Source organism: Lactuca serriola, chromosome 5, assembly GCF_051521515.1.
Source record: "Lactuca serriola cultivar US96UC23 chromosome 5, Lser_US96UC23_V15, whole genome shotgun sequence".
NCBI classification, from domain to species: Eukaryota; Viridiplantae; Streptophyta; class Magnoliopsida; order Asterales; family Asteraceae; genus Lactuca; species Lactuca serriola.
In genome coordinates this window covers 137312130-137335093 of record NC_136412.1, presented here as the reverse complement: position 1 = coordinate 137335093, position 22964 = coordinate 137312130, and the positions used below count along the sequence as shown (strand labels likewise).

Below are 22964 nucleotides of genomic sequence, written 5' to 3'. Positions count from 1 at the left end.
CTCTAATTCTCTTTTGACTCACCGAGTCACCCACTTAACTCGGCGGTTCACTCTTTAGACTCACAGTCTCGGGACAACTCGACTTGACTCGTCGAGTCTGTTCATGGACTCGGCAAGTCCAATCCATGCTCAACTTCAAATGGCTTCCTGAGGTCAGATTTGATGCTCTACTCAATAGATCCATCCTTTCTAGTCCCAATAATCACATAAAGTTCGAAGCTTGATGCCCATGCAAGGGCTCCAAGGTTCTATTTGAAGAAATGACCTCTAATATGGCATCCTAAGTTCATATTCACCAACAATCCTCATAAAGATCAAAGGAGTAAGGTCTCTGGACCTCTAAGGATCCAGATCTGAGACCATAATACGAAAAGGAACCATATGCTCAACAAAACCATCTACCAAAGGGTGAAAACCCTAACTTTATAAACAATCACCAAATCAGAAGATGGGTTGAGATTATACCTCAATAAGCACTTATGAGTTTAGAATTTCTCCAAAAAGAACCTCCTTCAGCCTCCTCTTCATCTTGATCACCTTCTCCTTGCTAAACCAATGATAGAAAGATCAAATATGGCCTCTCCTTCCTCACAAACGATTTAGCTCACTTAGGGTTCTCTCAAGGGACTGGTAGCCGTAATAAGAGGCTATGGTTGCCCTTAAATAGGCTCCAAAACCCGGGAATTAGGGTTTCAATTGCCAGTGAAGACTCGACGAGTCATATGCCCGACTCGTCGAGTCTGGTCACGAAGATTCACGGAAACTTCCTCACCTACTCGACGAGTCGTGGCACCAACTCGTCGAGTCCCTCCTTTTTCTTGAATAAATAATTAAAATTAAATCATACCCGAAATTCTGGATGTTACAACGCACCTCGTCTCTGATTCCTCGACCAGCCTCCCATCGTGGGAATCATCATAAAAGCAAGAGACCTAACTCTCACAGTTGATACACAAAATAGACAACGAGGGCCACCGCCCCGATATACTCCTCTTGATCACCTGGAATTGTTGCTAAAAGTAGGCCTCCCTTGATAAGGCACCTCATTGTTCTCTTCCATCTTAGTCCCACTAATGACTCTCTCATGGTATGAAACTACCTTGTAGCAACATATTACCCAAATACTCTAGCGAAAAGGTTGCAACCCTATGCTACCCCACGGGGTTTACCTCCAAACTCTGAAACCAGAAACTTGTTATCTCCTTTGCTTTTCCCAGAAAATGGGGACAACGCAACTCTTATCACCGAAGGTGGCGTCTCATCTAGCGGTTGATTGCTCAACTCAAACTGCGATCCTCTAATAAGCATCATCTCTACTCATCCTCGAGTCTTGCAAATCCAACTGGCATCTCACCAATAAAATCTCTCAGAAACTAACTCAATTTCCCTCTCCAGGTATGCTCCATTAAACTCGCTCGACATGGCCCTCTAGCCCCATGCTCTATCACATATGATCTCCGTCTAATCAATCATAAATGGATAACTAGTAAAACCAAAGGCACTAACCACCACGAATCATGGTACATGAACCATGTGATCACCTCTCAATCTGCTACGAATCATGGTACCCGAACCATGTCATCTCCTCTCAATTTGCTACGAATCATGGTACCTGAACCATGTTATCTCCTCTCAATCTGCTATTTAGAACCTCTAGAATTCTCCATGTTTCGAGTACGCGTCCTCTGCTTTCAGTAGTGCGGGCCCATACTACCTGCCGCATCTACCCATACTTTCCATACGGATCGTCCCAGATTTCCTAAGTAGTTGTTCAACCTTCTCGATTACCATTCCCGTTAAACCTGGTCGCTCCCCAGCAAATACTCTCCTCTATCAGCGTACTCATCTGACTAAGGTCACTCCCTAGGCTCTCCCTAGGTTCTCACACTTCTCTGCCATCAGCTGCTAAAGAACTCCTTATGATGCTAGCCATCTACCTCCTGAATATCGTCATATTCATTTAGTAGCTGACTTCCATCATCAAGAGTTCCACAAAGCACAAAGCAAGCAACATTCGGGCATCAAATAATCTCCACCAATATGTAAAACCACTCTAGGTTACAACTCTATTTGCTCTACTCACACTCAAAAGGTATCACCGAACTCAAGCAACGCTACCTCTCGCAGGTATCTAAATACTCTATCAGTAGGCTCCTCGAATGCTCATCTAGGTATCTCTCCTAGATTACTCCTCTACTCAAAGCTCCCTCTCTCTAAAGATTCATGCTGGATACTCTTACTCCGCACATACTCGAAGCACAACACAGATAGCAATATCCCTAGGCTACGACATCACAAATCAGGCAACTCTAGTGCTAGAATATGAAATACCTAGCCTATCTTCTAGCATGCATCACTAATATCTCAATAATAACTCATAACACAAATAAGTAAGGGTATTTTGGGAAATTACCGTTCGGGATCTGGCTGATTGTACACACTGCTCCTTCTCATTTTTCTCTTAGAAACTCTTGCTCATTTTAGAAAAATCGTTTCTTTTGAAAATTTTTCACAAATCCTCAGTTTGAGTCCAGACATACCAGAAGGTGCATCTGAATCCCTCAAACCAATGCTCTGAGACCAACTTGTAACACCGTAGATTTTCAACAAATTTTTCATTTTAAAATCACATCATTCTCATAACACATTTCACAAAAATCTCATTGATTTAATTTACAAAAAACAATTCCACAATTTTTAATTAATAATCCAGGATCCTCAAAACATAACTCTTCCTCTGGTGTGTACAATCCAGTCGGTGCCTTCCTGCGATCCTTAGAAAACCTTAAACACATATCACATAACATGGTAAGCACGAAGCTTAGTGAGTTCCCCAAAAGACCACACATATCTCAATAGCCTATCATGGCTATGCTCAGATAAGACCCTCCGGTCAATGTCTCTCAGTGGAACCCTCCGGTCCCAAAACTCGGGTGGACCCTCCGGTCCTAACTAAATAAGCTAATAATAATAATAATAATAATAATAATAATAATAATAATAATAATAATACTCAGCATAAATCACAAATACATAATGCATAAAATCACAATACATAAGTAAGCACGTAAAACATCTCCTTCACACAAGATACCACTCATGGTAAGTATAGTGAGAAGACTCACCTTGAAGCAAGCAAGCTAATACACCTCATACACGAATCACCGATCTAGCCTCCGCCTAGCACACGTGATAATTATCTTCAATTAAATCACAACTCTGAATAAACTCATACTAGCCCCTCTCTAGCTCTTGGGAAGGGTAAAAGACCAGTCTACCCCCTCCATGGTCTCCATTACTTACATTTGGTCAAAACCCTAAAAGTCAACAGAAGTCAAACTTGAGTCAACAGTCCATGTTGACCCAACTCGTCGAGTGCATCAAGGCGACTCGTTGAGTCCCCTCGTTACCTCACAAGCCTCATGAAAACAACTTAACTCGTCGAGTTGACCCACCAACTCGCCGAGTTACAGCATGCTCAGACTCATCAGGATAAACCCTGACCGACTCCTCGAGTCAGCTCATTGAATCGGCGAGTCCATTCAGTATGTATTCTCATTCAGATCTTTTAAGGCAAATCTATCACTCTAAACTCTAGATCTAGATTCCCAAGGCTCGAATGTCACGTAAAGCTCCGATCTTTACGTTCATGCATGACATATTTGCTCCATATTGCCAATACAAGCTCCAAAAAGGGGTTAGATGCACAAGAGCTTGCCTCTAGCTCAATAAAGCTCGGATCTTTGGACTCTTAAGGCCTCCTACAATCTAGATCTGAGGTTTCAAACCTTAAACCATGCTCAAATAACTCAATGACACAAGATGGATGGAAGAAAACCCTAAAAACTCCCAAAAATGAGATCTAACAAAATATTTGGCCAAAATGAGAGCTTTTTACCTCCGCACAGATGCTAATGAAAGAAGAACACTAGATCCATAGCCCCTCCTCGATCAAATCCACATTGCTCCCCAAATCTTCTTCCAAAAATGCACAAGAATGCTCAAATTGGCCTCTCTCTCTCTCTCTCTCTCTCTCTCTCTCTTCACAACGAATGGGGCAGGTTTAGGGTTTCTCACATGCTCTAAAATGACAAGGGTGGCGGAAAAGAGGTCTTAAGGTCCTTTAAATAGGACCCAAACCCGAAGATTTAGGGTTTCTACACACAACGCCAACTCGTCGAGTTGGCCTCTCAACTCGCCGAGTTGGTCACTAAACCCACGTGGCCAAAACCCGCCTCTACTCAACGAGTGGACCTCCGACTCGTCGAGTTGTTCTGTCATGAAGAATATAAATCAATTAAATATGATACCTGAAATTTCAGGATGTTACAAAGGTTGTCGTGCTAATGGTTGTGGTTGTGTTTGTAAGGGTTGTTGGTATATGAAAACGTATTGGAATTTTTTTAGATAGGGTAGGAAAGCTTGGTATGATTGTTGAAAAAGTTGAGTTTGTGAGGCAGAGGAACAACCTTGGAGAAATTACATAAAAGCAATTTGAGGTGATTCAATATTTGGGTATTAGTGTGTAGTTGTATCCAACCGAAAAGGATTACCGGGATTGCAGTTTCGATTACTCGGTGGGGTATTTGGATGACAAGATAAATGTATGTGTATGTAAATAGAAGAGGAGAACGGTATAAAAGATATGGTTATATGGATACATCTCGTGTTCGAGTTAACTGAAAAATAGAGGAAGCAAAATAAGTTTCGTTTCTACCATCCCACTTTTGGAAAGGTTAGGAGGGGAATTTTTTTTTTGTCAAAAATGCCAATCATAACTAGATTCTATTTATCATTAATTCGACTAATATAGTTCAATACATATTGATGGAAGGCAGACCGGCAACAAGCTGCGCCGCTAGCCATTTCTGGATGGCAAAACTAATTATTTTGAAAAAAAATCTGTAGATCTAGGAGATATGACATTAGAATGCATGACCCATTGGACTCATTTGAGGATCTCCATCGCCTCTGGTGCGAGAAAACGAAATGTATCAAATACAAAAGGTACAAACACATGTTGCTTTTCTATACATGTATTCTCGTGCTTTGCCACTTTGCACGCAACGACTTTCAAAGCGTCATGCCCTGCTGTGAAACCCCCACTCCTCAAACCGACGAGAGGAGAGACCCCAGTAAGATCCACACACACATGCTTCCCTCTTACCCATTCAAAGACCAAAATTTCAGCTGATCTAAGTGTGGATCTTCCATCATGCGGGTCCGTCAAAAAGTTCATTAGTGCTTCTTTCTTCGCAGAAATACCATCACGCCAACAAGCATCAAAGAGAACATCCCTGACCACATCATGTTTGTACTTGAAACCAGGGAGCTCTCTACAATGAACCGCATGTTCCCCAAAGGTATCCAAAAATGCATTGCGACAAACTGGGCATATCTCGTCACTTGGAAATAAAGGAATCATGAGGCGGTAACGAAGGTTAGTTCGGTACTACACAGGAGACATATGCTGGCCAAGGCCATCATTCCATTCCATTTCATTTCATTCTAATCCAACTCAAGAACACACTTGATTATATATATTGCTTTTTTCATTTCCTCTTATTCCATCCATTTTCTCTGGTTCCATTTCCTTCCTTTAATTAAAAAACTTGAGAACAAGGCGTTAAGCCTAGTTGTTTATTTAAGGTGAAAAAATATTATGGTTCCCATTTATTTGAATTTGTTTGTTTATGAATCATAAAGTTTAAAATTTTTCAATATGCATTTCATCAACATGGATGAGAAAAAAAAGAGCCTAAAGAAGTATATGAAAATATCTATTATGCATTAATGGAATATTTTTTCAACAAAATATTGTTTTTAACAAAAATACAAAATTTAAAAAACATTATAATCAGTCAAATCAGAAAAATATGGTAAAGTAGAATGTGTTTAATAAGAAAAAGAGTAAATTACTGAAATCGTCCTTATGGTTTGGTTAAAATTACACGTTTGGTCCCTAACTTTTTTTTTTGCACTTGGATCGTCCCTATGGTTTGATTTTGTTGCGTTTTTCGTCCCTATGGTTTGGTCAAAATTACACATTTGGTCCCTAACTTTATGTGTGTAAGGGATGAAAAACGCAACAAAACCAAACCACATGAACAATCCGAAAACAAAAAAAAGTTAGGGACCAAACGTGAAATTTTGACCACACCATAAGGACGATTTCAATAATTTCCTCTAAGAAAAAAAAAACTCATTAATCAGCTGAAGCCATAGGTCACAAAAATAGTAGTGGTGATAATTTTTTTTTCTTTCAAATTAATGACTTTAGTGAAACAATTCACTAAATAAAATGTAAATACTTAATTGTTGTTCAACAACAATATAATATATGGTTTTTTTTTTTTTTTTTTTTTTTGCTCATAACAAAGTACATTGTCATTTGGTGTCATTTCCCTTTGATAGGAAAAGAAAGAAGTAAAGTCCACATCACCGTAATTTCGCCTGCTCAGCCGAACAGGGTTTAACCACCGTTGTTGAGAAACGGGTTGACCTCCGCAAGAAAAAGCATGCTTCTCTCGCCGGCGCCGCCACCACCATCGATCACTAAACCACCGATGCTTCTCTTCTCACCACGTCCAACTTTCCTGTACACCACCACTTCCGCCACCAAAATCCCAACCCTTCGTCAGCCATGGAAACCATTACCCATCCCTTCGCATTTCCCCACTTCACGAAAACCCCCACAGAAATTACTCCCAACTGTACCCTATTTTCCCATCGTCGCTGGAAGTACCGGTGGCGGTTCTAGTGGCGGCGGCGGTTTAAGTAATTGGTGGGGGCGGTGGTCTGGGGATGGTGATGACGATGATAACAACGAAAATGAAAATGAAGATGAAAATTCACATATAAAGCGTGTTCTCTTCTATGTATTACTCTCTTCACTATGCTTCGCTTTCCTCTTTCAATCCGCTTCTCGAGCATACGCAATTGCTTCCGGGACTGAAAACAGTACTACCGATGAAGAAGTTATCTGGGAAGTGAAAGGAGGTAAACGAACAAAACTCATTCCAGATCATTTCAGAGACGTGTTTGTTGTTCCGCCTGTAACATGGGCTTGGTGGCCATCGCCATCATCTTCAAAAGCTTCATCGACATTGTCCTTTGGAGACATAATTCCGAATATGTGGGTTCAATGCAGGGAGCTCTTCATGCGTTTGATGCTCCCTGAAGGGTTTCCAAACAGTGTTACTAGCGATTACTTGGAGTATTCTCTCTGGAGAGGCGTTCAGGGCATCGCCGCTCAAGTCAGTGGTGTTCTTGCCACACAAGTAAGTTTAATTTATTGGGTTTCCCTTATTAATTCTCTAAGTTTACATCAATTTTGGATTAGGGTTTGTTTACCTAGATGATGATTGTCTCTTGTAGTCGTTGTTATACGCTGTTGGATTGGGGAAAGGGGCGATTCCAACTGCTGCAGCTGTGAATTGGGTGCTCAAAGATGGAATTGGATACCTAAGCAAAATCTTTTTGTCAAAATTTGGGCGACATTTTGATGTGAATCCAAAGGGATGGAGATTGTTTGCTGATTTCATGGAAAACGCTGCTTTTGGTATGGAAATCTTGACTCCTGCTTTCCCTCATCTTTTTGTCCCCATTGGTGCTGCTGCTGGAGCAGGGAGATCTGCAGCTGCACTTATTCAGGTATTTTCTTGAATTCATCAAAAACTTTCAGACGATTTGTTCTTTGTAGAAAGATTATATTATAAAGTTGAATTCTTTACATGATAGGCTGCTACAAGGAGCTGTTTCTATGCAGGATTTGCTGCTCAAAGGAACTTTGCTGAGGTAATTTCCAATTACATATTGATAAGAGAAAAAGGGACTTGATTAATGTTTGTCAATATGATTATATGAATCTCTATATGATGATTTTGAATATAATTATGAAAGGTAATTGCAAAGGGAGAAGCTCAGGGAATGGTGAGCAAATCTATTGGAATAATGCTTGGAATTGCATTAGCTAATTGCATACAATCTTCAACGCCTTTGGCTCTTGCTACTTTTGGTGTAGTAACTGGGGTCCACATGTTCTGCAATCTCAAATCTTATCAATCCATTCAACTAAGGACTTTGAATCCTTATCGTGCAAGTACTTCTTTTCCATATTCTTTTTAATCTTTTCAGCTTTTTTCTTTATATAATTCAAGTTCCTTTACACGATTAGTAAAAAGGGTATGCAAGAAATTACACTTTACTTCTTTTTATTTCTCCATTATATCATTCTACTTTTACTTTTTTCCTATTATACTTTGAAAATTCTTTTTCAAAGTGCAATGTTTTGATAAGAAGAGTGAAAGTATGATGTTATGATTGAGTAGATTTTTCAAAGAATAGTGGCTTAATAAGAAAATTTTGAAAGCACTATGATGTAATAGAAAGAAATGAAAGTGTGATGCTATTAATAATCAAATGAATGGAAAACAGTAGAGTAAAGTATTCATTAAAAAATGTTTGTGGCATAAACTATAAGAAAATCTCAATGGTTTACATTTGCAATATATGGCAAATGATGAAGTATTCATTAGTTTGTTCTCTATTATTGAAATAATTAATTCATAACACATAGGGATTAAGGTTTTGTTTCTTTTTTCAAGAAAGTTACTCCTTTATGCTAGTTTTTATGCTAAATTTGTGTTTTTGTGATTAATATGAAGGCTTGGTTTTTGGTGAATATTTATTAAGTGGTCTTATTCCTTCGGTCAAAGAAGTCAATGATGAAGAACCCTTTTTCCCTGCTTTCCCACTTCTCAGTCTGAAGCCAGCTGGCAAAGTAAGTCAAACTTAAATTTTTTTTTTTGTTTTTACTTTTTATAACATATATAAGTTTCTTACTTTCTTAATTACTGAATGTCTTTTGGTTTTCAAACTATAGAAGTGTAAGATATCTATATTATAAGTTTTCATATATTTTTCCTCTTATTTTGGTCCCGGATTTGTGATTTTTCATAAAATTTGTTGCGTAAATAAGAATTTATGGAAAACTTGTTTGCATATTTCGTCTGAGAAAACACTTTGTTTCAAAAATTGGAAAACAAACCGAAATTTATTGCATAAATTCATACTTAACTCTCTTATCAAGTAACAAAAGATAAACAATTTGATTTCTATCTAGAAAAAAGGCTTCTACAAAACTAAATTGAAGTTAGTAAAGTCTACTAAATAATAAGTGAAATATACAGAAAAACCTCTATTTTTTCACCATTTTTATACATCTGTTTGGTTAATGAAATCCACCCAACTTTGACCTTCTATAGAAGGTTAAAATGGTCACAATAGAAAAAGAGGTCAAAGTTGAGTAGCTTTGGACCTTTAGTGGATCTCTTTGGACTAAAATTTAACATTAAATATTCCACTAAAGCCACTGAACTTTGACAACTTTTTATTGTGACCACTTCAATCAAAGTGATGAACATAGAAAAAAAAGACAAAATCGCAAAAATGGTCCCTGTGGTTTGTCGAAAGTTGTCACTTTGGTCCAAAAAGTTTTGTTGTGAGAGTTTGGACCAATTTGTTTTGAATTTTCTTAAAATGACAAGTTTGCCTTTATATTTTCATTTTCCATCTAGTTTATTTAGTCTAACAATTTTCTAAATTAAAAAAGAAAAGAATCACCCCACTCCCTGGCCCCCTACCTAATTACTCTTAATAACAAAAAAATGAAAATACCAAGGGCAAATCCGTCATTATAAAAAGTTTCAAAGTTTTTCGACTAAACTCGCAACAAAATCAAATTTTCGGACCGGTAGTGCTACTCCAAAACTTTTTGGACCAAAGTTGCAATTTTCGACAAAGCACAGGGACCATTTTTGCAATTTTGTTTGTCTAGAAAAAATGTCAAACTTGGGTTTATGGTTTAGGGTCAAACTGTAAAAACGGCCAAAATTAGTTGCTTTTCTGTATATATATTCCCAAATATTAAATAATTTGTTTTGATTTTGTTTTGAGTTTGGACCAATTTGTTTTGAATTTTCTTAAAATGACAAATTTACCCTTTGTATTTTTGTTTTCCATCTAGTTTATTTAGTTTAACAATAAGGGCAAATCCGTCATTATAAAAAGTTTCAAAGTTTTTCAACTAAACCCAACCCACAACAAAATCAAAATTTCGGACCGGTACTACTACTCAAACTTTTTAAACCAAAGTGGTAATTTTCGACAAACCACAGGGACCATTTTGCAATTTTGTTTTTGTCTAGAAAAAATCTCAAACTTGGGTTTAGGGTTTAGGGTCAAACCATAAAAATGACCAAAATATAGGGGGTTTTATGTAAATATTAAATGATTTGTTTTGAGTTTGTGTGAGCAGGCAGAAGAGCATAGAGTACTGTCGAGTGAAGCTAAAGATGCTGCTGCTACAATCGAGCAACGTCTAGTGCTCGGATCAAAGCTCTCAGATATTGTGAAAAACAGAGCCGATGCACATTCATTGCTTCACTTGTATACAAAACAAGGCTACATTTTGACTCACCATCATGGCAAATTTTGTGTAAGTAAATAAATTCCAATCATTAATAAACAAAATTTCATTCATTAACATAACTTAAGTTGCTATTTCTTGCATCTAGACCTTAGCCCTACTTTGTATTTTGCTTTTGGCAATAATGATGAAATGTTGAATATAGGTGATACTAAAAGATATATGTACGCCACAAGATATGCTAAAGTCAATGTTCCATGTGAGTTACCTCTACTGGTTGGAGAAAAACGTTGGTTTGAAGTCTATAACCACCAATGACGATTGTACACCTGGCGGATTGCTACAAATATCTTTAGAATATGTAGAAAGAGAATTCAATCATGCTAAACATGATGGGGAAGTTGCGGGTTGGGTAACCGATAGCCTTGTAGCTAGGCCTTTACCTCATAGAATTTGTGTACATTCTTGATTCTTGATTCAATGTCTTCTTATAACGTATAGAAAAAAAAAAGATAGTTGTTGAAAAATGTGTAGAGGATTTGAAGAAAAAGATTGTAGAGGGATTGTGCATGTTGAAACGATTAATCACATTGTGTTATTTGCTAGGCTGATTATAACATGTTTTACTGTGTTTGGCTTGCAATCTGACATGATTACCCTTTTTGTTATCCAAAAAGATGGTACAAAGTTTGTACTTTGTATGTGCAAAAAACATGAACACCCTTATCTTTATTATGAAAATAGCTCTAGAAAGCTTGTCTGATTGTAGTCCAAAGGATGTACATATGCTAACATTAGAACTATTTGAATGAGCAAAATTAAACGGAAATTGAGGTTAATCATTTATTTGGTTTGGTTGACTTTAGGTTTCATACTTCTAAAAAAATGGTCAACCTACATTAAATATTTATGCACAGTAAAATATTTCAAATTCTTCCAATACCATAATTGAAATTTCTAATGACAAATCTGAAAATTCTAAGTTGTGGTTATGTCTTGGTTCATGACTTGTTTTATTGCATTATGTTTTTAAAATCCCCATTAAGATTTCTTTACTCTTCTTTGGTTATTTTAGATGTGACATCAATCTTGCCCAAGGGTGTATTCGTGGGTAATAAACTTTCCTCAACGGTTTGGGGCTTAGCATTTGTAGTTGTAGTTTATTATGCTTTGATTTCAATGTTGATTGGGCTTCTTGTGGATGCTCTACCCCCTTATATGAGATAGAAACTAGTCATTGTGCACATGCGTTGCATCTTACCCAGGTGATATTGTTATAGAACAAATAGAGATGTCAATTCTTTATGTTTTTACCTACAGAGGTTAAACATTATCAAGGGTGAAGGTTAATCGATAAATTAGGTTAGGTTGAGGGCCGAATTGCATGTGGTTAGATTCGAAATTTTGGCCAAAAAAAAAATGAGATCAACTTAATCACCAACATCTTAATATGTGTGTGGTTATAAAACTTTTATCATGGCAACGAAACATGGGTTAAAATTGAATCGTCTCGTTCCACTTTGTCCTGAAGCTCGAAGGGGCCCACATATGAAACAAAAGATGTCGGCCATTAGTATGAAGTATTATGTAAATTATTAGTATGAATTATCATGAGGGGTCAATGTAATATAATCAAATAATTGGTCGAAGAATATTTCCTGGCATATGCTATGGTTTATTCATTTATGCTTTGGCATATTCCACATGCCATTTCTTTGTGTTTCGCCTATATAAAGGCCTCTGTATCAGTTGTAAAAGATCATCGAAAAACCCATTATCACCATCATTTTATAATCAAGCTTCCGCAATATTTTAATAAAAAAAAGTGTGTTTTTGTAATACTAGTACTTTATAATTTTGTACTTGTACTTCAAAGTTTTAGTTTTTGAGCTTTGGTACAAAATAAAAATTCGTGGCAATGTAATTTTCATCTTGGATAAACAGAGATGTCAAATTTTTATATTTTTACCAATAGAGATTTAACATTATCAGGGTTGAAGGTTAATTGAAAAATAAGGTTAGGTTGAGGGCCGAATTGCATGTGAAGTTAGATTCAAAATTTTTGCGAAAAAATGAGATCAGCTTAATCGTGAACATCTTAATATGCGTGTGATTATAGGACTTTTATCGTGGCAAGAAAACATGGGTTCTCGACTTAACTAGACTTATGCAAAAGACATTCTCTTCCTTGTAAGATGCAAATAGGACACACGACTAAAGAGCACCCCTATTAAATATTGAAAATTGAAATTTCCGTTAAAAAGTAAATGAATTGAAAACAATATCGTGGCATTTGGATTTGTCAAATTCGGTGAGATTTTGCTGGATTTGGAATTCAATTCCATTAGGTATCGGTGTTTGATTGCAAAAGAGTATGAAACCAGACTCCTTTTTCCATTACTAAGGAATTCAACTTTCATTCCAAACACGAATGTCAATTCCAATCCTTCCATATTTATGTAAATGATTGAAATCCTTCCTAATAAATAAAGAACTTTTTGTCATATGTCCTTCTCGGTTGGACACATGATATTTTCTAAAATTTTTGAATTTTCTATTTTCCACTTGTCATTTTATTGTAATTTTCATTTTATTAAATTTAAAATCCACATTTAATATGTAAGGTATTTATTAGAAAGGGTTTATATATGTAATATATTCAATACATTAAAATCTCATTAATTTAATAATTCCAAAATATTTCTTATTTTTCTTATAAATTCAAACTTTTTAAAATTTTAAAATTTCATATATATATATATATATATATATATATATATATATATATATATATATATATATATATATATATATATAAATAAACCCATGTAATACATGGGTCTCACACCTAGTATTTTATAAATAAATTTACACTTTATTTTCAAGGGTTATTGTGGTAAAAAGCCTTACGTCACACCCCAAAACCGGAACGGCGGAAACGTTCTGGGGTGGATGACGTCATGTCAAGTATCACAACACATGCATATAATAATCAAAGTACAACCAAAACATTGCATTAATAGAATAATTTTACATGGTTACATTACATAGTATCAAAGCAATACAAGCAAAATATATAAAGTGCAGCAAGATACTTAAGCCATCTTCATCAGCAGCTCCGAGATGTACCTGTCTAATTGTTGACCTGAGATTACAAGTTATTTGAAAAGCGAGTATCAGCATTTTTACAAATGCTGGTGAGTTCATAAGTATTTAGTATCATTTAGTCAAATAACTTCAATAAGTAGTAGTTTAAGTGTTTTCAGTGCATCAGTGTTCTTTCTAGAAAATCCTATATTTTCTTTAAATAAAGCAGCCTTCTACCAAGACTTTTCGGTGTAACGTGGTAAAAGATAGTTTTCCCTTAATTGCTATTATTATCAAAATACTGAATTTAATTATTAAAGAAAGCAAGAGACATCAGGGAATAACATATGCCTCAGCAGTGAGGACTGCTGACTAAGGCAAAGAATCATAGACTCCAGGAGGGTATCGAACTGACGACACGCCTGGTTCAGCCTAACAAAGGGGAGACATAGACCCCAGAAGGTACCGTATGAAAGGTACAGCTGGTAAGGTCTAAAACAGTGAATATAGCTCGAAGACGATACCAAATGAAAGGTATTTCTCATAAGGTCAAAACAAAGACTATAGACCCCAGACAGCATCAAATGAAAGATACAGCTAGCAAGGTCGAAACAGAGACTATAGACCCCAGACAATATCAAATGAAAAATACAGCTAGCAAGGTCAAAACAGTGACTCTGAAAAGCGACATTAGTATACAGTGTAAATTGCTGACGAAAATACCGTTACCTTAAAGCCATGAATTATAAGGCAACCCAGGATACTTGTAACCATACTGACTAGAGTTCCAGACGCCCTACAAGCATCTACATAATGTGACATTTGTCACCCCTTTGCTTGGTGGGTCGTGGACTGTAGCTAGCAGTTAGGGTGCGGGGTTGTCAATCCCGTATAGGCCTATACACACAATGTCCGCTCTCCCTACAGGAGACTCTGGTTACCAACTAGACGACGGAGAAGGCCGCGTCCCGAAGACGCATCCCAAATAGAGGATAGTGTGTTTCTAGAGGTGAGTGGGTTTCTAATGTAAGTGATATACTAGAGGTAGAGACTTCCAACCAGTGGGTAGTGTGTTTCTAAAGTAAGTGTAAAATAGAGGTAGAGACTCTTAACTGACTCGACTAGAGAATTTCCTGTATGTCCATACTCATATATATAGTATATAACTAATGAACCAAACGACCTTCGGACGGCCACCCGATCCCACCAGACCACATCTAAACGAAGAAAAGGAAATAGGGCGGATGATCCTTCCTAAGTCTTTCAATCGTTACTTATATGTATCTATATAAGCACAGACATACATCTAACTACAGCTGAGTGTGAAAATCAAGTAGAAGTGATCCATGTGAAGTAGTAGCGTCTATACAAGTGAAGTAAAAGCGGTCGCAAGTGAAGTAGGAGTGTCAAATAAGTATAAGCGTATCACGAAGCAGAGGCGACAATAATTGAAACGAGGGCGTTTCAAGTATAAGTGAAGTAGAGTCGATATCAAGTATAAGTGAAGGAGAATTGTATTTCTAAGTAAGAGTATGAATAAGTATAAGCGTCCATCAAGTATAAGCGTCCATCAGTATAGGTGGAAGCATTACAGAGTAGGAGTATGAAATAAGTATAAGCGAATCAGTAATAATTTCAAGTAAAAATATACGTCAAAAAGGAATCTTTAATGAAAAGCCTTTATGAACAGAAAATTTCACAAGTTGTATTCTTTTGTAAAATATGTTTGAAAATCTTGGAAAATCTTTCACAAACCAGTTTAGAATGAATTTAGTTAAAAAGGTATAAGTACGAGTTTTAAAACAATCGAGAAGCGTTATAGCGTCCTACTCGGTAAAAACAGTGTACAGTGGCAAAATCTTGTGCATGCGGGTTATCAATCACATGTGATTGATATGATAACTGGCATGTTTAACTTGTAACCCCCCCCTATAAAAACATTTAAAAGCATTTAAAAGCATTTAAAAAGGTTCATTCAGGGGTATGAACTCACCTGGTGTAAGTAGGTCCGACGAAAGTGCCGTTTGGGCGTTCGGGGTCACGCAAGGACTTGAACACCCACAAGGACCTATTTTAACATATGATAACATATGTTCACATACAATTAGCATATAATATACTAATTAAACAATTATACACCCTCAAAGGAGTGGAAAACACTTTTGGTTGAGTGTTTTGGGTCCCGGGTAGTGTTTAAGGGTGCTAAGGGTCTCCTATCAGTTGTGGAACTTTGCTAAACTCAAACATCAAGTGTGTGAATGGATTTAAAGCATCAACATGGACCAAAAAAGGAGTTTACGGCCCAACCTAAGGGAGTTTACGGCCGTAAACTCCCAAGGTCAATTTCTTGGGTGTTTGATGCTTCTAGCTTGTTCATAGAATTATTCCAAGCACTTTTCCTAAAAGGTATGAGTGGGTTTGAGGCCTCTAAGGGTACTTTATAGGAGTTTACGGCCTAGGAACTCTCCCAAGGGAGTTTACGGCCGTAAACTCTCAATCTTTGAGTTTAGTGAAGTTTTAAGCCCCTAATGCCTTCCTAGAATTTCCTTATGAAGTTTGATGCTATTTTGGGTGATTAAAACCAACATTTGAGGAGGTTTTGGGGAGTTTACGGCCTAGATAAATGCTTGGGCCGTAAACTCCAAGTAATCCTTCATTTCCTTGAGTTTAAACCCTTAAATCCCTTCCTAGTATTTTATAGTAAGTGTATAATGCCATTTGGGGGACAACAAAATCATTTTGGGGCATGTTTAAGGGTGTTTACGGCCTTGACCCTTGTCTGGGCCGTAAACTCCCTTTAATAATTCATTTTGGAGTGTTTCAAGGGTCAAAACTCAAGAGGATAAGTTCCTAAATTATGTATGAAGCCCTAGGATGAGTTTGGAGTGCATTTGGGACCACGACTTGGGGAGTTTACGGCCTAAGCATGTGCTTGGGCCGTAAACTCTTCTTTGAGTCTTAAATCCATGAGTTTTTGTGTTAAAACACCCCTAGGCTAATTCCCTTAATAGTTCCTAAGCTTAAAGGCAAGTTTAAAGGCAAGTTTGGCACCTTTTTAGGGGTTTACGGCCCTAGAATGTTCCTGGGCCGTAAACTCCTTATTCCATGCCTTCTTGGATGATTTTTGGGCTATAAACATAAATCACTATGTTTAGAATAAGCTAGGGTAAGTGGACTTACAATTTGGAAGCGTTTGGTTGCGGTTTCGGGGCGAAAACGAGTCTAGAGAGAGAGTGTAGAGAGAGAAAGGGTGGAAAAGCTCCAAATGAAATTTACTCCCCTTTATATATGGGTGGGAGTTGGAGCTCAGTGGAATCCTACCCAATACTGCCGTTATACGGGGCTTTTGGTCGCACCCGATTTAATGGTCGTAATAATAAAACTTGACATTTTCCAAATAAATGGAAATGTGTGTCCTGTGTTTTTATTCCCTTTTATCACGACTTAACGGCATATTAAACATAAACAAGTGGAATGTTTATTAAATTAACGCCCTCTAACTAACGGAACTTTTATACAGTGGAATATTCCGTTAACGGTAACGGGGAAATGTAACGGAACAACTTAGGTTGTCACACCTTAGCAAATTTACCTTACATCGTAATTTAGGTTCATTAATACCGGAAAAAGTTGAAACGTCGTTAACGTATCCCGTTTGGAGACGTTAGACATAGGGCTCCACATTTGAACACTCGGACATCACCTCTTGCACAAATGTGATAGAAAATCTTGTGTAAACCGAGGGAATCATCACAAAAGAAGGGTAGTTGAACAACATTAGGGCAAGTTTATTTGTAATATTGTTCACGCACAAAGAATTTTAGGCGATCATTGTTGAGTTGTTCAAGCTGTAAGTTTTTCCATTCCATTATCAAATTAAGTAGTTACCTACGTATAATTCTTGTAATCGGTTTGTAAAATGTGTGATTTTGTACATATTTGTAATGGCTTCATCAAATGATGTTTATAAAGACACGTTTGTTGGTTTATACAAGCCCTTTCTCTAGACTAAACAAGATAGGTTTTAAGCTAACTAGAGCAAGAGTTTAGAGTTCAGAGTTCATGACTTCACTTGACTGGGGATCAAGTCTGTCCTAGGAAGCTTGAAGTTTGGATCTATTGTTTCCCCTGAATGGATAAGTAGGCATTACATTAATGAAATTGCAAACAAACCTAAAATGAAACTTAAGGAGGTGATTAATGACATCTAACAAAGGTTGAGATGTGTAGTGTCTATTGGTCAAGTTCATAGGGTAAAAAAATAGGCGTTGAGTTGATTGAAGGAAAATTAATAGAACATTATGCAATGGTGTTGGATTATGCAGATGAATTGTTCAGGTCCAATCAATGTTCTACATGCAAAGTTTGTGTCATAGGCAATCCAGATGGGAAGTCTAAAGAAACGTAATCAACACAAAATCTTCCCAACATCATCATTTCATTCACTATTTCATAGATGGTTTACATCAACAGATTACAACTCAAAACTCAATATAAAATCCCTTACACTCATATTTCAAACATGAACATGATATATGAACAAACCCTAAACTGAAACCCTAATTTAAAGATGAGAGAGAACCGATGATACAGATGAAAATATCTCGACTAACTTATCAAATGAATCCAACTAACACATTATATAAATCGGGTCTCTTAACATCGGGTATAACCCATCAACCCGCGTGTATACCCGTTACCTGCACACACAATTCACAATACACCCCCACAAATATACAATAATACACTTTTTACCCAATAATCAATAAATTAATGTTTAAGTTTGGAAACAATTATTAATACTTTTTTCAACATGAAGAACTACTTCCATAAATTTTTACATATGTTATAAAGCTTTAAGTGATTAATGGAAAATGGATATAAAAGCGTAATTAGGTTCGATAGATGCCTTCCAAAGGGACATGTTAAGGTTGAGTTTTTGATAACCATTGGTAGAGATGCAAATAACCAGGTGTACCCATGAAGGGGATGATATTTTTCATTTAGGTGATTATGAAGGCACTAAGGAAATTACTTGTTTATGCAGTGTACTTTCCGTTATGTCATGTTGGTGGTGTTTTACTTGTTTATGCAATGTACTTTGCATTATTGTTAATTTGGATTACCATTCACACAATGACACAAAACCACTTAATGGATAAAATTAGTTGTCTATGCAATCTACTTTCCATTCTGTCATGTTGGTTATGTTTTACTTGTTTATGAAATGTACTTTCCATTTCCTTTTTTGTACAATACAGTTCACATAAAACCATTGAATGAATGAAATTACGCTATAAACTTCAATACCGCTAGAAATTCAAATTCCAATACGGGTAAAATTCAAACTACAATTCAAGGTCACGTAAGATTTTAATTAGGTAAGGGCAATCGGTTCACAGGTTACAAACATGTTAAATGGTACAAATGCAAAAAACCAGACAATTAATGCGAAAGAATGTTTAAAAACATCGTAGGCTGCTCTCACTCTCTGTCTTCTCCCCACGAACGACCAACATATAATGAATCTTCAAACAAATTTAATGGAAATCACATCAAAAGCAATTCATTCCAAAACCATTTCTTCTTCCCAGAATCCTAAAACCACTCGCCGGCATGGATGTTTCTGCATCCAATCGTCCACCATCCGGTTGCCACTCCACAGACCTCACCGGAAAATTCTCCAACCAGTCAATAACCCACCAAGCAAACTAATTTCAACCACCGCCAGTACCACTACTTCCTCTGATATTCTACGGTTGTTGGATTGCCTTGGTCTTCCAGTCCCCGATGCTGTATACATTTCTCTCATCAAAGAATGCACCCACTTTCGCGACTCCAATGAAGCTGTTTTACTACACGCCCATCTTACCAGGAATCGTCGAAATCAACCTCGTTTACCTTTACTTAATCACATCTTGATTATGTTCTTATCGTGCGGGTGTATACAGAACGCACGCCAGGTGTTCGACGAAATGACAAAAAGAGATTTCAACTCTTGGGCGATAATGATTGCGGGTTATGCAGATAGCCATGATTACGAGGAAGTAATCCAACTGTTTTCAAACTCCCAACTGCAATATTTGATGGATTGTAGCAGCAGCCTCCCTGTTTCTTGGGTTTTGGTATGCGTTCTTAAAGCTTGCACTAACACCTGGAACTTGGAACTTGGCAAACAAATCCATGGCTGTTTGCTAAAATCTGGCTATTCAGATGATCTCTTTGTGGGTAGCTCGTTGATTAACCTTTATGGAAAGATCGGATGTTCTGAAGATGGGGAGTTAGTTTTTAACCAAATATCTTCTCATAATGTTGTGGTTTGGACAGCTAGAATCACTAAAAACTGTAAGGAAGAAAGGTTTCATGAGGTTATTGATGTATTTAAAGAAATGGGGAAAGAGGGTATAAGGAAAAACAGCTTTACAATCTCTAGTGTTCTTAGTGCATGTTCAAAGATAAGTGATGATGGAAACTGTGGTGAACAAGTTCATGCAAATGCCATTAAATTAGGGTTAGCATCCAAGAGTTATGTGCAGTCTGGATTGGTTAACATGTATGGAAAATTTGGGTTGATTGAAGATGCAAAAAGGGTTTTTGATATGAATGGAGTGAAGAGAAATAATGCATGTTGGAACTCTATGTTTACTAGTTTTATACAAAATGGATGCCTTGTTGAAGCCATTAAGTTTCTTTATCAGATGAAGGCAGCTGGGGTGGAGCCTCAGGAATTGTGGCTGAACAAATTAAGGTCTTTGTGTGGGAGTCTTGAAATCAAATAGCCAATGAGAGTGTGATTAGAGTAACATGTTGGAAATAGTATGATTATAATTTATTAATTTATACCTCATGTTTTTGTCGCTTATATATAGGTCTATATACGTGTAATATCATACCAAAACACATCTATGCAATGAAGCCCTATGTAAATTCAATGAAATATTTTGGGTTACTACACCATAGGAATCTATCAGGTTGGGTTTGTTATACGGGACTCGACTGAAAGGGATGGGAAAATCTTTCTATGGTTATTTTTAATGACAAGGATGAGAAAGGCATTCTTGTCATTTATACATACATGATTAGTAAGTAAAATTGAACACATTTTACCTATGTGTTTAGATAAATGGTAAATATACCACAAGTTACCATACTAAAATCAATGCATACATACCATGAATGAGCAAAGCAGGCTTTGATTAGAGATAAAACAAAATGAAACAAGGTTGTAGCATCATGAATTTCTAGTGCCTTACTTCGTAATGGCAATTCATTACTTTATAATATATGGAAACCAATTTCTATGCAATAAATGTAGTATAATAGGGAAATTAAGTAATCTAACCATATTTTCTTGTTTATTTGAAGAAAATAACCAAAACATTTTCTTTAGAAGAAATAACCGTTTGGTCCTAAATGAGCATTTCTAGAGCAAGAAAAAAACATTTTTTCTGACAAAAAGGTACATTTTGGATTGAATTCTGGACCAACATTTTGGATTCCGGACTGAATTTTCAATTTTCAGAAAAAAAAAACTCTAGAATTTTAAGGCAAATTCTTTTTTTACTGAAATCAAACAAAAAAGTTAAAGAAACATGTTAATATGAACTATATACGATATTAGTGCATAAAATTAGGCATTTTATTGGACAATGATGACATTAAACACTTCGAAATGTAGCATCCGGAATCCCAAAAAAAAAAAAATTATTTGAAAAAATAACTATGGAATATGAAGAGTATTCCAGAATGATGACATACCGAAGAAAGTTGTTATTTTTCAAAAACTGAAAAATTAAGGTTATTATCTTTGAGAAACTCATTTATAATTGTTAGATTACTTAATCTCCCAACATATTGAGTGGTCAAATTAAAAAAGTAAAAAAACTATTGTAGGATCCCAATGAAGATGACAAATGCGGAATTGAAGAATCAAACATAATCGATAAGATTTTGTCTAAAGATTAAGCACAATTTGTATAGATATGAGAGAAATGTAGAAGCATGTGCTTGCTTACTACACTACTCTCTTTCTCTACAACTAGACTAAAAATCTATACAATGGTGAAATAACAATAAACTAAAGATCGATAGATTCAATAACAGTAAAGTGAATCAAAACAGTAAGAACAATGATCAAAGATGTGCCGAATGCTTAATATTATCAAAGCTTTAGAAGAGTTCAGTGAGAACTTTTCTGTAAAAGCTAAGTGGACAATCCAATTGATTAACCCTAACACAATAGATGCATGCACTATATATAGTCTAACCCTAGCACCATAATGATGGATGGACAGACCCAACCCGTTAATAAAGACTAAATACATACATAATAAATTTGACACAACACATTAAATATCCCAACAATCTCCCCCTCTGTGTCAAATAAAGAAAGAAAATTGTTCATTGCTGTTGACTTTTATAAACTTTGAATAACTTCGACATCAATCCAAGAAGAGTGTTCTGAACAGCGATATACCACTTTATCATATCTGAGAAGCATTTCTTATTAACAACATTATTCGCTTTACAAGCTTCTGTTAGCTCCAGGATATAGTTCAGACAGGAAGTGGAGCATAAATGCTTGTCTAGTAAGAAGAACAAACGCTTCTGAACTTTTTCACCTTCTTTTCTTTGAAACGCCACACACCAGGTATCCTTTCGAATTTTACCCAACTTCATCTTATCGAGATCCTTCAAATCATCTTTAAATTTCAGAATTGGCTTCTTTTTAAAACAGCTGTTATTTCCACATCCATTTTGCCTATCTCTTGAATGTAGCAGACCAACATTCTTTTCAGATGTGCCAAAATCGGTTCATATTTCTGTTCATCTTCTGACAAAAGAGAGAACAAATAAATCCAATCATATGGATTCAAGCAAGGTAAGTCAGCAGGAGTAAACTCAAAGACCGAATTACTTGCTCCTCGGAATGCTTTAAACCGAACATTTATGAAGTTTTCAGTCTTAACAGGTCCAAAAACTTTTATTGCAACAATCTTTTTAGAACTCCAAGTTTAATATTGAGGCCTTCCATACTTGAGATAAAAGGAGAAGAGCATGTGATTGACATCATTATCCGAAACTGGAGCTTTCTCAATCTTCTCAAAACTTATGAACAGGAAAGCTTTCAGAGTAATCGGGAAATCAAGCTGTGTTTCCGAAGTGTTATCCAACTCAATTGAAACAACTGGCTCCAACCAGTGAGTACTCGGATTATCAACCACTTCATTCAAAATTTTCTTCGTGGGCCAACGAGGGAAGATAGACTTCTGAGTTTCGAGAGTAACCTTCGCTTCATGAGCTTCCCTTTCTTGAGCTTCTGCTTCTTTTCTAACGCGCATGATCTCATCAAGCTCCTTATCGCGATTCTTTCAGATAAGTTTTTCTCCTCCGGAGAGCTCTTCTTCTTCATAATCATAAACTATTTTCTCTTTGCCTTTTGACCCAG

General features: G+C 36.4%; 2 protein-coding genes across 2 annotated transcripts; both read left to right on the top strand.

Moving 5' to 3' along the window:
* Positions 1–6399: 6399 nt before the first annotated feature.
* On the top strand, positions 6400–11072 carry RUS1 (root UVB sensitive-like protein (Protein of unknown function, DUF647)). Its single transcript, XM_079000972.1, has 7 exons — positions 6400–7280; positions 7378–7653; positions 7741–7797; positions 7903–8101; positions 8667–8782; positions 10319–10498; positions 10635–11072. Exons 1-7 carry the CDS (start codon positions 6519–6521, stop codon positions 10896–10898), a joined length of 1854 nt encoding a protein of 617 aa, XP_078857098.1. The 5' UTR covers positions 6400–6518; the 3' UTR covers positions 10899–11072.
* Positions 11073–18830: 7758 nt separating this feature from the next.
* On the top strand, positions 18831–20473 carry LOC145053015 (Tetratricopeptide repeat (TPR)-like superfamily protein). Its single transcript, XM_079000971.1, has one exon. It carries the CDS (start codon positions 19039–19041, stop codon positions 20293–20295), a length of 1257 nt encoding a protein of 418 aa, XP_078857097.1. The 5' UTR covers positions 18831–19038; the 3' UTR covers positions 20296–20473.
* The last annotated feature ends 2491 nt before the right edge of the window (positions 20474–22964 follow it).

What these genes read in the sequence shown, in the direction of transcription:
- RUS1 (XM_079000972.1), top strand. Translation starts at nt 6,519, where the DNA reads ATGCTTCTCTCGCCGGCGCCGCCACCACCATCGATCACTAAACCACCG. An exon ending in GTGGTGTTCTTGCCACACAA is followed by an intron (nt 7,281 to 7,377) that starts GTAAGTTTAATT and finishes TGTCTCTTGTAG; the next exon opens with TCGTTGTTATACGCTGTTGG. An exon ending in GTCTGAAGCCAGCTGGCAAA is followed by an intron (nt 8,783 to 10,318) that starts GTAAGTCAAACT and finishes TTGTGTGAGCAG; the next exon opens with GCAGAAGAGCATAGAGTACT.
- LOC145053015 (XM_079000971.1), top strand. Translation starts at nt 19,039, where the DNA reads ATGAATCTTCAAACAAATTTAATGGAAATCACATCAAAAGCAATTCAT.